Source organism: Eurypyga helias, unplaced genomic scaffold (genome assembly GCF_000690775.1).
Source record: "Eurypyga helias isolate BGI_N326 unplaced genomic scaffold, ASM69077v1 scaffold26708, whole genome shotgun sequence".
Classification (NCBI taxonomy): Eukaryota; Metazoa; Chordata; class Aves; order Eurypygiformes; family Eurypygidae; genus Eurypyga; species Eurypyga helias.
Window position 1 is genome coordinate 5851 of NW_010265403.1, and position 12869 is coordinate 18719.

Genomic DNA, 12869 nt, shown 5'->3' on the forward strand with positions numbered 1-12869 from the left:
GTCGTGCCCAAGCAGTTTGGACACCCACCATCCGCAGGGCTTGGCTCAGCTGCTGTCACATTGGGCTCTAGAGCCATTTGCGTGCCCTGCAGCATCTGAGACCTCTTGAAGAGCTGCCAGCTACAGCCCAGGACACATATCCACTGGCACATCTCAAACTCCACTGGACCACTTCGGAGCCGGAGGCAAGCCCCCAGTGCTGTTTTGGGTGTCACAGTTACCCTGCTAGACACCCAGCTGCTATAACAAGTGTGCGAGTCTCCTGCAGGTCCTCCGTTGTATTTGCCAGCCGCAAGAGAACAGCTCAAGTACAGGCTGAGATGGTGCTAGACACCCAAGTTTTGGCAGCTGGATTGAGCACTTCTACTTTTCATCCCTGGTATTTTTGCTAGCCAAGTCTTCCTCTGGTGCCAAGCTTTGTAGTCTGCTCATGTAAATACCTGTTTACTGGGGACCAGAATGAGACCGGCAAACGTGCCCGATGTTGACCAAAAGATGTTTAGATGAGATTTGAGAGACTTCCAGTCTCCACCCATCTGCTTTTGGATTTCAGACCCGAACAGAGATGAAGATTGTGACAGAAGTTCCTGCCTAACTCTGACGATACATCATATGCAGCTCTTGCTGCCTAGCCACACAGTTGATGTCCATCCTGCCCCAGTCCAAAGTTTTGTGTCTCTCTTTCAGAAACGGTATTTACACCCCATAATTAATTAAGCTGTGGTAAACAAAAGTTGTGATTTCTTCTTTTCCCAGAAATCTGCCCATACATTTGAGTACTATTTCCAGCAACAATAAAATCCATTCTTCTTGGTGGTGTTGTAAGATTTTTTTCTATGTTATGATTTTAATAGAAGAGAATTTCTTGGTATTGCTTTTCTAAAAAATCAGGCTATTTATGTAAATGCCTGAGTACGGATTTAGGAGTCTAAGTTTAGGCACTCATTTCTGAAAACCTCGGCCAAAGGGAGAAGGTGTACTAACCTCCCAGTGCACCACGCTCCAGCGCCGTGGCACAGCGGTCCCAGTGCAATGCTCCGCACAGGGCACATAGGAGCACACCGCACTATATTTAGCAGGATGTGCCCTACTGCTCCTAAGGGATGACTGACTAAACCTTGATAACAAAGTTGGCCTGGCTCCTTTGGGACTTGTAACTTCCCACTGAGCAATAGAGATCATTAAAATGTTTTAATTATATAATTCCCTTTTGCATAGTGTTCTCATAGATAAGATTGCATGTGTGTGTCAGCCTTTCCATGATAAACTTCAGGTCCCAGGGCATTAGTCATCCAGAGCAAGCGCTCATGTTGAGATGAAACAGTGGGGAACCATTTTGATATTAAATAAACATATATAACTCAATTAGCTAAAAGAACACATCTGTAGTTTAAAGGTCCTGATGGAATCACGAGCACCCCTGCAAGAAAAAAGCTGCTCACAGTTACTGAGAACAGACTGACTCAACAGGTGAAAGCGGCACTGAATCTCCCCTTCTCCCTTTTATTCCAAAAAGCATCTCTGAATACCTACGCGTAATATTACGGTCACATAAACACCGTGATACCAGGATACTTGCATAGAAACTCTTTCAGGAATCTTAATTTGGGAGTAAGAACACTGTGGGCAGATCACATGCTTCAGGTTCTGCACAGCCCTGTTTTCTTGCTTAAAAGGGAAAACTGTGGAAAATGAAAGACAGCCACCTATAAGTATTTAATTTCTTGTTGCTGTTTCAGATTTTATTGAAACTGGACAAATATAAGTATCTCTCTTTTGGCCCTGAGAAGTTCTCTAAAAATGTTTTAGCCCAAAGAAATTAAGAGAGAGTTTGAGTTGTTTCTGGATTCTCGTGGCAGCTGAAACACTTTTAGATTAGCACGTAGAAAGTATCTCAATCAAACACCTTACTGTTTTTTCAAGGAAAACATTCTGCTGCTGCTGCTGCTCCTGGTGAAATCACACCTCGTGGTAGCTGAAACACTTTTAGATTAGCATGTAGAAAGTATCTCAATCGAACACCTTACTGTTCTTTTAAAGGAAAACATTCTGCTGCTGCTCCTGGTGAAATCACAAGGAACTGCATCTCAAGGTGAACTTCACAGACAGTTCTACCATTTTACTAGACTGGCCCATCACAAGACACTCCACTTCTCTCTTATTTTACATCTCCATCAGCAGTCAAATGTGCGATGCTCACAGAAGAAAGAACATCACTGCTGCAATGCGCTTTTAAAGCCACACCGTGATCTTGTTTGTGCTGTACTTTGTAACAATTATGTTTAGGAAGTCTTAATTTAGGTAACCCTAAACCTCCAAGCCTCTGGTGGCCTTTTCTACTGTAGCTCCTTCCGTGTTCTGGTACATGTAGAGCTTAAATATTTTACATCTTAACCGATCATCCCTTTCCAGTTAATTTCCATGCCCACCAGGCAGCATATTGCCTTTTCTGCAACCAGCAAAGACCTAGCTAGACAAGGGACAGGCAGTTTCACCCAGGAAAACACCCAAACTGGTAACAATAAAACACTAAAATACTGGGGAGGGAAAGATAATTACATGCACTGCATAAACCAGACAGAGGAAAGATCATTACCTTTCAGAAAGCTGAGACTGGTGGATTGGGGACTCTTTAAAAAAGAAACACGTTAGTGAAGGATAAACTCATCCCTCTGGTCGTTTTCACTATGACACAGGCAGCTATATTCAGTGGGAATTAATATTTTGTATTTTGTGCGGTGTGTGAACTGCATACAGCTATTGGTATTCCCTGTGGAGCCCAGACTGCCTGACTGGGGACTCGGTGGGGTAACACCCTTCTCTCCAGTACCTCCACAGCCCCTGCGAGTGAATTTGGCTTGTCAGGACATTTAGAAACAGGAATGCAGCTAATTAGCCTTTTTGCGAGCACACGCATTTTTGAGAAGAGAGATAATGAGGGTGCTTTAGCCTTACATGTGCTCTGTACATGTGATCAGTCTAACAGAAAACCTCGGAGTACTAAGAGCCAATCTTGGGAAATACTGAGAGAAGACCAACGCACACCTCACAGCCTGTATGTGCTGCCCACCGAGCTTGAAGACTTGACTACTGACATTCAGAAAGAGAGTACAGTACAGCCAAGAGGGTCGTCTTCAATTGTGCTCCTGGCAGAGCTATTATTTTTATAGCAGAATTGACAGAGCAGTGAAAAAAATAAGTGGAAAGGCTCCGGCAAGTTAGGTGGTGTTATTATTAAAAGGAACTTCTTGCACAAGCACGCACATGAAAAGATACGTTGATAATGACTTACTCATCACCTAAATACCTTATTTAGGGTCAAGTCAGGTTGATCAGATTGATTTTGTCTTTGAAAGTCTGATTCACTCTGACAACTATGAAGGTCAACCTCCAGCTCTTTGATATGTAACAGAGTTGGGAAAGAACAGGAGAGTAAGGAAGGAGAGCTTAACACGAAAGATGCCAAAAAAAATTCAGCATGCAATCTCACAGTTCAAAGCAGCAGTAGCCAAGGTGAGCAACAGTAGAAAAGTGATATTTTTACCCCGGTATTTGGGAAAAGAAAAAGGTACAGGTAAGATCACACACTTAGAGGTCTCTCTAGCACTTCCTTTTTATATCAGAGGGCTTCTGAACTTTTTTCATCCCCTCGTCTAGGAAGCTGATGCTGTGAAATTGTATATTATTATTAGTCCTCAAACTTCTACTGGGGAAATTGTGTGTGTGTCACGCTAATTGGATCCATACATATATACTCGCAGTCAAGCGAAGGTAGCCTAGGGCACAGTTCTAAGAGCAGATAGTTCTGAGCTACCTTCCCAGTGGAGAAAGTAAAACGTGGTCTGTACGCCTGGAGTCTCAGAAAGGACTGTGTAACCTAGAACTGCAATGCTTGGGTCTTGATTTTCATCTGTTCCACCTGTCTGACCATTACTCGAATAGTCACTTCTCTTACAGTGGCATGAACAATGTTTTTCATTATGCCAAACCTGGCACACTAGTAAGCTTTTTTGTTAAGCTTAAAAATTTAAATAATGAAAAACAGGGTGGCAAGCGTTGCCTATCTGTCAAAAAATGTCCTCCGTATTTTCGGGATGACATTTAGAGCAATCTGGCTCAGTGGAGGCCAGGACAGCGCCCCCATATCCTCAGCACCAAGAGGCTTTACCATCCTTTAAAGTAAAATATTTAAGAAAAAAAGTCATAGCTAACATTTCTAATTATAATAACTGAAAAAACAAAGTTTATATGGACCTGGACTAGAAAATAAAGTTTAAATGAACGTGAAATCTCTTGTCGGAAAAGATACCATGCCTATTGCCTGAACACAAAAATAGGAATGCAGTAAGGTAGTAATGTTTACATCAATATAATACCTAACTGCAAAAAATACTGATTTAAGGATTTTATCAGACAAGGAAAGCACATAATTGGAGTACATCAACTGCTAGCTATCTAAGGCTTCATATTACCGACAATTTTCTTTTTTCAAATGTATAATTTCTCACATGAAAGAGGAGTAATACAAGTTGCTTATTTTCATTTCTTCTACTCATAAAATACCCATAGGGACACTGAAGGTAAGATCTTCAGGTATTTCTGAAAGCTTTCAATGCAATTTTAGCCCTAGAGAAGATGCATAGCTCCATTTTTGGCATTTTCCTAGGGAAAAGAGCACAGGCACCTAGTTTACATCTTCGGGCAAGTTGTGGTGTGGACACGCCTGCAACAAGTTACACATACAGACTGAACAGGGGATGGGAATTTCCCCATTAGCTTAACACGGTCGCAGAAAACGGTGCTGAGCAGCTGACCGCGGGTCTTGTTCGGTTTCACTCTCCCACTGCCCCAGGAGTGGAAGAAAACCCAGCAGCACCAGCGCACCCAAGGCTTGTGAATGCCGCCCCGCCAGCTGCGCAGCGTGGCCCTGGCACTGCCAACCGCTCTCCCACTGCAGACTCCAGGGACAGGTTTTGGAGTTACCAGATCCACCTGTCGTAGTTTAACTCCTCCGGCTAGCAAAATACCATGAAGCCACTCTCACAAATCCCCCTCCCCTCCTGCAGTGGAGGGGAAGAATCGGAGGAAAAAGAAATAAGGAAGCTCGTAAATTAAGAACTACTTACTAATTAAATCTAAATTGATATATACAACTAATAATGAATAATTAAAAGAAAATAAAACATATGATACAATATGATACAATTATGATACGGTCAGCCACTGACCAATGAGTGACAGTGAATCTTGTCACTTTTAGAGGAGCCCCTATGGAATGAAATACTCCCTCGGTCAGTTGGGGTCAGGTGCCTGAACTGTGTGTCCCAGCACTGCCTGTAGCGAGACCGCGAGAGCTGGGAACGCAGCTGCAGGATCAGAAGGGGAGAAAGACCTTGAATTCAGTGCAGGCATTCCCCAGCGCCAGCTGAGAACTTATCAGTGCTGCTCTCTGCATCCAGGAACAGCCTCCTAGCAGCCACGGTAAAGAGAGTTAACTCTTTCCTGGCTGAACCCAGCACACCACCTCTGCCAGAACTTTTTTTTGTCATCTGTTCTCCATTGGAATAACATTTCAAGGCTCTGTCTATACATACTGATCCCCTTGCAGTACAAAGATCATTTCCCTAGTTTGCATGCCCTCCCACCAGGGCTGCTGCCTGCAGCACAGCTCACAAGTTGCCCCCATTCCCCAGGCAGCAGACTCTGAGATGTGGTTGATCGTGAGCTGCACACCGAAACGTTTATTTACCACCCAGCTCATCATGGGATTTTTATAACTTAGACTGTTTATACAATGTCCTTCCTTCAAGACTTCGTAATTCCTGTGGGTGGAAAAGAATGTGTGCGTTTTGAAGATCTTGATCATTTCTTACGCTGTCTTCCAGATGCCACCACGTGGTCCACATTGTGGTGCCCACCCTGGGCACACGGTAGCAGCAGAAGCCTTACCCGTGTTGCAGAGAGCAAGCACTTCCTTCACACTGTGAAACACAGTTCATCATGCTGTGAGGTTTCTCTTCCCTGTAGGGATCAACGTTCATCTCAAGATTAGCTGTACCCCATTTCCCAAACCTCCTTCTGAGACATCCATCTTACTCTTGAGACATCCAGTTCTCACCTGTGGCCAAAGCCATCTTCTTTTTTAAGATTTTTAATTTCATTAGAGTTCCAGGTGCCCTGGCCATTCTTTTCCAGGTTGCTGCCAGTTTAACAGGCATACTTTGGTTCCCCAGGACAGCAGTGAAAAGCTCTAAATAAAACTTAATCCAGAAGAGGCTTAAAATAGCACTGTCCTGGGAAGCTAGATTTTTGTGCTCATTTTTACATTTTGGAAAACCCACTGCTTCCTTGACAGGAGAAACAAAAATATTATTTTCATGAAGGTTTTTTTTCCCACTTGGTTTGGATTTTGTGGGTTGTTTTGGGTTTTTTTTAGAATCATAGAATTGTTCTGGTTGGAAAAGAACTTAAAGATCATCGAGTGCAACTGTCAACCCAGCACTGCCAAGTCCACCACTAAACCATGTCCCTGAGCGCTACATCAACTTATTTCTTAAATCCCTTCAGGGATGGTGACTCCACCCCTTCCCTGGGCAGCTCATTCCAATGCCTTACAACCATTTCCATGAAGAAATTTTCCCTAATATCCAATCTGAGCCTCCCCTGGCACAACCTGAGGCCATTTCCTCTCATCCTATCACTCATCACCTGGGAGAAGAGACCAACCATCACCTCTCTGCAACCTCCTTTCAGGTAGTTGTAGAAGCTGTAGCAGCTTTCAGGAAGCTGTATTCGTTACAGAGTCAACACCATCCTTTCAGCACAATGAACCACAATAGCAACTTGACAGGAAGGCCACCAAGGCACAAGTTGTGTTAAGAACATAAAGCCTAACTAGGGATGCACAGCTACCACTGGCTCCCAGAGATGTTCTTCCCCAGTAATTGCAACAGTCAAGCTAGAAGGGGGTATCGACATAGCTGATACGAGATACTCATAATCTGACCAAAGATGCTTCCTAGAAGCAGTTTTCATAGAGCACGCATTCTTACTGACAGCACCAGCTACTTCAGATATCAGGCTGGTTCCTAAATACACGACAGCAGCTAATAGTTATCACTGGTCATCCCTGCCCAATTCTAAACCACAATCAAATTTTTCTCCCCCCGGCCCAACAACGATGGACCTCCAGTTGCATTCGTGGTTCCCAGTGTGATAGCAGGCTGATAAACACCACATCAAGCCACTGAAAGCGGAGCACTTCAGAAAGGATCACGACCAAACCGTTTGCTTCATCAGCCATTGGCGTTCCCCTACACCCGCTGAACACTGTCATACAGCTCTGCTGGTGACCCAGAGCAGGTGAGCACGCCTCCACCACGTCACTGCTAAGGCACACTGTCCAAACTGCTGCCAGTCTGGAGTGACCCAACAGGAATTACATTGAGACAGAGCTGACAGCTCTCCCAGAAGCCAGTGTTGCCTGAGTTTTAGAAGCAGCAGCTACTGGCACCCTGACATGAAGGAATAGCAGCAACCTAAAACTCAGCCATGCCTATAGCTTTTGCCTCTTTATCTGTGCAGTAACTTGAAAGATACTGGCAAGGTGGAAGTAGTCAAGTGCAATGGTGGCTTCTTTTAGAGCCATATTACAGGCATGCTAACAACCATCCTTTAAACACATGTGTTCCTATATCCCATAAAATCAAAGACACTTCAGAGACAGGAGAGTGAAACCCTGGAACAGGCTGCACAGAGGTGGTAGAATCTCTGTCCTTGGACACAGAACCACAGAATGGTTTGGGTTGGAAGAGACCTTAAAGATCATCTAGTGCCAACTCCCCTGCCATGGGCAGGGACACCTTCCACTAGACCAGGTTGCTCAAAGCCTCGTCCAGCCTGGCCTTGAACACTTCCAGGGATGGGACATCCACAGCTTCTCTGGGCAACCTGTTCCAGTGCCTCATCACTCCCGGTGCAACTGTTCAATGCCCCGGGCAGCCCATCATAGCTCTGAGTGGAGCTGCTCTAAGCAGAAAGATGCACCAACTGACCTTGGGAGGCCTTTCCCAACCTGCATTATGCCACAATTGTTTGAAAGGTAATCCACTTAACCTGGCACGTACTTAGGATGAACTAGATCTGCTCGTACCCTACAGACACGGGGCAGTCCTGTTCTCCAGCTACAGAAAAGTACAATTCACAGGGACAGAGGCAATCTCCCTAAGCCTACCCTCAAAGTTACAGAGCATTACAACCTCACAATTATTAGTAAGATTTTGAAGCTTTTATAAGCACTTCAGTATCTTCAGGGTTTTTTTGGCTTAATAGTGTCTTGTTTAGCTTAGATCAAATTAGCAGTCAACTGCCAGAGAATGTGTCTGATTAGTCACTGTAAACCTTTACAATCAGTAGATAAATTCTAGCACTGCACTAGTAACACTAACTGTGCCACCCTCCACTTTACTATTCGCTCTACAACACCCTCAAATTCTCTAATATACCTTTTTTTTTATGCTAAAGATCTGATTGCTTTACTTACCCTAATAACTGACAACAAGCTGGCTTTGGTCACCTGAAAGACGAGGCAATGTTGGAAGATTACCAAGTCTAAATCGTGACTGACACACATATGTTGATTTCATGGGCAGTGTGATAAATACACAACCACTTATATATCTCCATGCTTAGAAATCTTCGTTCTTGTCAGGAAATTTGATGTTTCATTAAGCTGTAGCAAAGAAAAGACACTGAAAAAAAAAATCTATTAGATGAAGGTGCTAAATTCAACTAAGACTGCTTCTAAGCCCCTGAAACTGCAGAGGGCAGTGTTATCTTCTCTACATAGTAAAAACTGTCATCCTTAGATAGTGACCAGGAATCAGATTCCTTTATTTCTAGATGTATTACAGTCAACTTCCAGCAGCTGACAGCAAAGATAGAGCATAATGAAGTCCTCAACATTCATTTCCACCAGGGTTTAATCTAATCCTAATCATTTATTATAAGATTAATTTGCTCCACTAAAGCAAGATGAGGAAATTCCTACAATAAAGACAAGGTATCACTTTCTCATAAGGATTAAGGGCATTTAACTCACCTTCCAAGTACTAACATAAACCACATACAAATAAAAGAGGCTAACAGCTCAAAGATCTGCATATTGATCAACTCAATGTACATTTACTGGAAGTAAGAAGCATGCTAATACAGAACACATAATCCAGTCCAGACCACCACAGTGCAATGTAAAAACTGCTTTATTGTCTGCAGTTAACAGGCTACAATTAAATTATGATTCCAAGCATTAAGCCAGCTGCTTATAGTATAAGCTGCCATCATAGTCACATGGAATTGGACGAAGAGATGCTAGTCACCGCCTTGAACCGGAATCATTTCTACTTCTTGGGCATTGAAGCGACACCCAGCTCGTAAAGAACATAGACTGTTCCTGAATTAAGAGACAGAAAAGATGTTTTCAGAATGGTAAACAGAATTTCTTTCAAGTCAGCTTTCCTTTCCCAGTTTGTTCCAGAAGAAATATTGACAATAAGCAGCTGCAAATTCAGACACAACACATTTCCATAGCCATGTATGAACTACTAGGGGGAAGGCAATTCATATTTTAGAGGAAAAAAATCTTTAGTTGTTCACACATAGACTGCACAGGAAATAAAAGGGGAGAGGCATATTTATAGAATTTACACATATGATCATAAAGTAATGGTTACTCATTTGTATCAGAACTGAAAATCCATTAGATCAACAGGGTTAAGTTGGCAGCTATTACAAAACCATGTAACAAGCAACATAAAGGTTAAGTGTAAATAGTATCCACGCTTGGATACATTCTGCTAGCTTGCACAGTATGTGGAAGCTCAGCACATCAAGTATCACCTAGAACTAAAGAGTCAGGCTAGTGACAAAACCGGTAATTAGAGCACATACAGATACATTTTACTCCTCTTCAGAATAAGCTTTCTCATCATACATGAATTCTGGAGGAGTATTCAACCTACAGTTTTAGTAGCTGGGGGAGGTGAAAAAAGCCATCTAAAGAGCTAAACTTGAGAAAGCACAAATACATACTATGTTCAGATGTTGGTTTTGGGTTTGGGTTTTTCTTTTCCCCTCTCTACATGCATTTTGCATGTTCTAAAGAAAAGACTGAAGGAACTCCCTGACTAATTTACAGAGGAAATGCCAGTCATGTTGGAGATTGTACCAAGAAAAAGTATTTTAACATTAGCAGGTTGGAAACTGTACCAAAGCATAAATATTCTAGTATTAGCCTTACCAAAAACTGCAATACCCATGGTGACTCTATACAACAGGGCATCCATTACACCACCTTTAAGATGCACTGGGATGCCATTATCCTCCTAATGGAAACAACAGACAAAGAGAATATTTAAATACAGTTCTTGGAATATTGTGTTAATGTAACTAGAATTACCCATAATAATAATTACTTCCCCAAAATACCTTCCCAACTCCCAGAAGACACTGACCCTTATTTAGATTCCGCTTTGTCTTTCAAGCTTTCCCTCTGGTATCAGGTGATCACTCCCTAGATATGCACATTCATTTCTAAAGCAGTGATTGGCAGATGCCTAAACGCTTCTGACATCAGTTGCCAGCCCCTCTGGGTGCACAGGACATCACTATCGTTAACTTCCCACCGTCTCCAGAACAGTTAATCCCTGCTACAGGGAGCGGCAAGGGGAGGAGCCTCTACTGTCACCTGGTGTGATACAGGAAATTGTTTTGCTCCACCTGAAGTAAAACTCCTAGACACCAGATCCATGTGATCTTTACCCTCGTCAGTGAGTTCATACTGCTCTGGAATACAAGCCTGCCTCCAGTGCTAGTGACCGGCAACACAGCCCAGCCTAACTTGCTGCCCCACGAGAAAGGAATGGGAGGAGGAAGACATATGGCCAGGGTGATCTGCCAGCAGAAACTGAACCTCTGACCTCACCCATCACCAACATCCTGCTTCCCCTTGGCTCACGATGAATACTGAGCTCCTTAGCAGCGTCTCAACAAGACTGGCTTTCTCTTTCAGGGGAAAGGAAAGCAACAAGACACAAAATACTATTAAACTGGGGCATCTAACATACTTTTTCCCTTTCACATTGCTGAAGCCCAGTCTACTGTATCTTCAGTATGATGCTGCTGCTCCAGGCCATGGCTCACAGCTGGCAATATGCTCTTGAGTATCCACCGCTTTAGCATCTGAACTCCTAGTTCTTACTAGGTGGCCCTATCAATCAGGAAGAGAGTAATTCAGAAATTATTTTAAAATATTCAATAATTTTTAGGAGTGAATCCAATCCCTTACGACTTTCACTGTTTTCCTAACTGAGAAGTACAATAATTTCACATCCTGATTGAGAATTATGGGGCTCATCTGTGACGCGTGGATACTGCTGTAAGATCACAGGTTTAACTTTTCCCTGTACTTCTGACCTCTCACGTGCTGTTTTTCTATTTTTTCTTAATACATTCTCCCCTATCTCATCTCATTTCAGAGTACTTTGTCTTTATCTTTGTGCAGTACCTATGACTCAAAAAAAAAAAACACCCTCGGGGACAAATCATTTCACAGGGTAAAAAAGCCTAAATAGTCAGCAAGTCAAGTAATACTCCTCCTCTCTGTAGAAAGTAACCACTGATTCCAAACACTGCAGTCATACAGCTGATTTCAAGAAGTCACCTCAGATGTAAAGAGGACTTTCACCGGTTCTCCAGAAACAAAACATATGCAATTACAGCCTGCTCAAACCTTGTCATCCTACTAACATTCTACTATCAGTGCTCGCTCAATACCTGAAAATGCTTCTGCTTCTCAGGGACTCTATTTTGTAACTGCCTGCGCGAAGCAGTGCTTATGGTCCTCTGGGAAATCTGGTGAAAACCCTGAAATAAAAGATAAAAGGGTATTTTAAAAACAGTGAAATTTTCCAGCTATATCCACACTGGAGTATAAATATTTTCTTTTTAAAATAAGATGGAAGAAGGAGGACCAGGAAAATGTGGAAGTATTAAAAAGGAAAAAAGAAAATCACAACACAAACCACCAAAACCCACTTTTTAATTGAGACAATCTTTCAACAGACTACATAAAAGACTGATTAACCGGTTACGTAAAAAGAGAACAACTCCAGATAATGAGTTTTATTAAAATACAACAAACTTAGGGATCTGCAGCATAACTTTCATAATTAACACACTTTTGGGGGAACAACCCCTCAGATCTCCGTTTTAGGCACAGATTTTCTGTGTCTGCCTCTAGCGGTAAAGGCGTGAATATTTAAGACAAACGTGTCCGTGCAGACAACGATCTCCTCTCACCTGCAGTTCACCTGCTAGCCACCCGCACAGGAGCTCACCTTCACAGAGGTGAAGGAGGCACCCACACACACCGTTTAAAGACACCCTACTGCCTCCTGAGCTAGAATCCGTTTCTGCAGTCGGATCGTATGTGTGCTCGTGAGCACGGGTCTGGCAAGGAAATCCAAGGCAATCCAATTCTCCCGATGGCTCGAAGCCTGTCTCCGTTAACACGTCAAGGCGCCAAGAGCCCACGTACCTCTAAGCTGCCACCAGCCCCCTTTCAGCAACACGGACCCTCCCTCGCAAAATTACCACCACGAAAAACGCAACCACGGGGCAAACCCCCAGGTGACGGTGGTTGCAAGCAGCGGAACACCACCCCTCCTCCCCTCACCTATCCCACATAAACAGGCTACAGATTCTCCTTCGTTAGAGCCGTATTATGGGAACGACGTGGAGTCACTGACTCAGCTCCTAAAGCTCAGCACTAGGTGGAGCGAGCGGGCCAGGACCCGAAACGGAACGCTTCC

At 43.3% G+C, this 12869-nt stretch overlaps 1 protein-coding gene across 1 annotated transcript; it reads right to left on the minus strand.

The window, feature by feature from the left end:
* Nucleotides 1-9398: 9398 nt before the first annotated feature.
* Nucleotides 9399-11922, minus strand: LOC104513405 (cytochrome c oxidase subunit 7A2, mitochondrial-like; the record flags this gene model as incomplete). The annotated part of the gene is made up of 3 exons (XM_010156738.1): nucleotides 9399-9451; nucleotides 10298-10382; nucleotides 11833-11922. Coding segments are annotated over 3 exons (228 nt in total), but the record flags the coding sequence as incomplete, so codon positions are not given.
* Nucleotides 11923-12869: the final 947 nt, after the last annotated feature.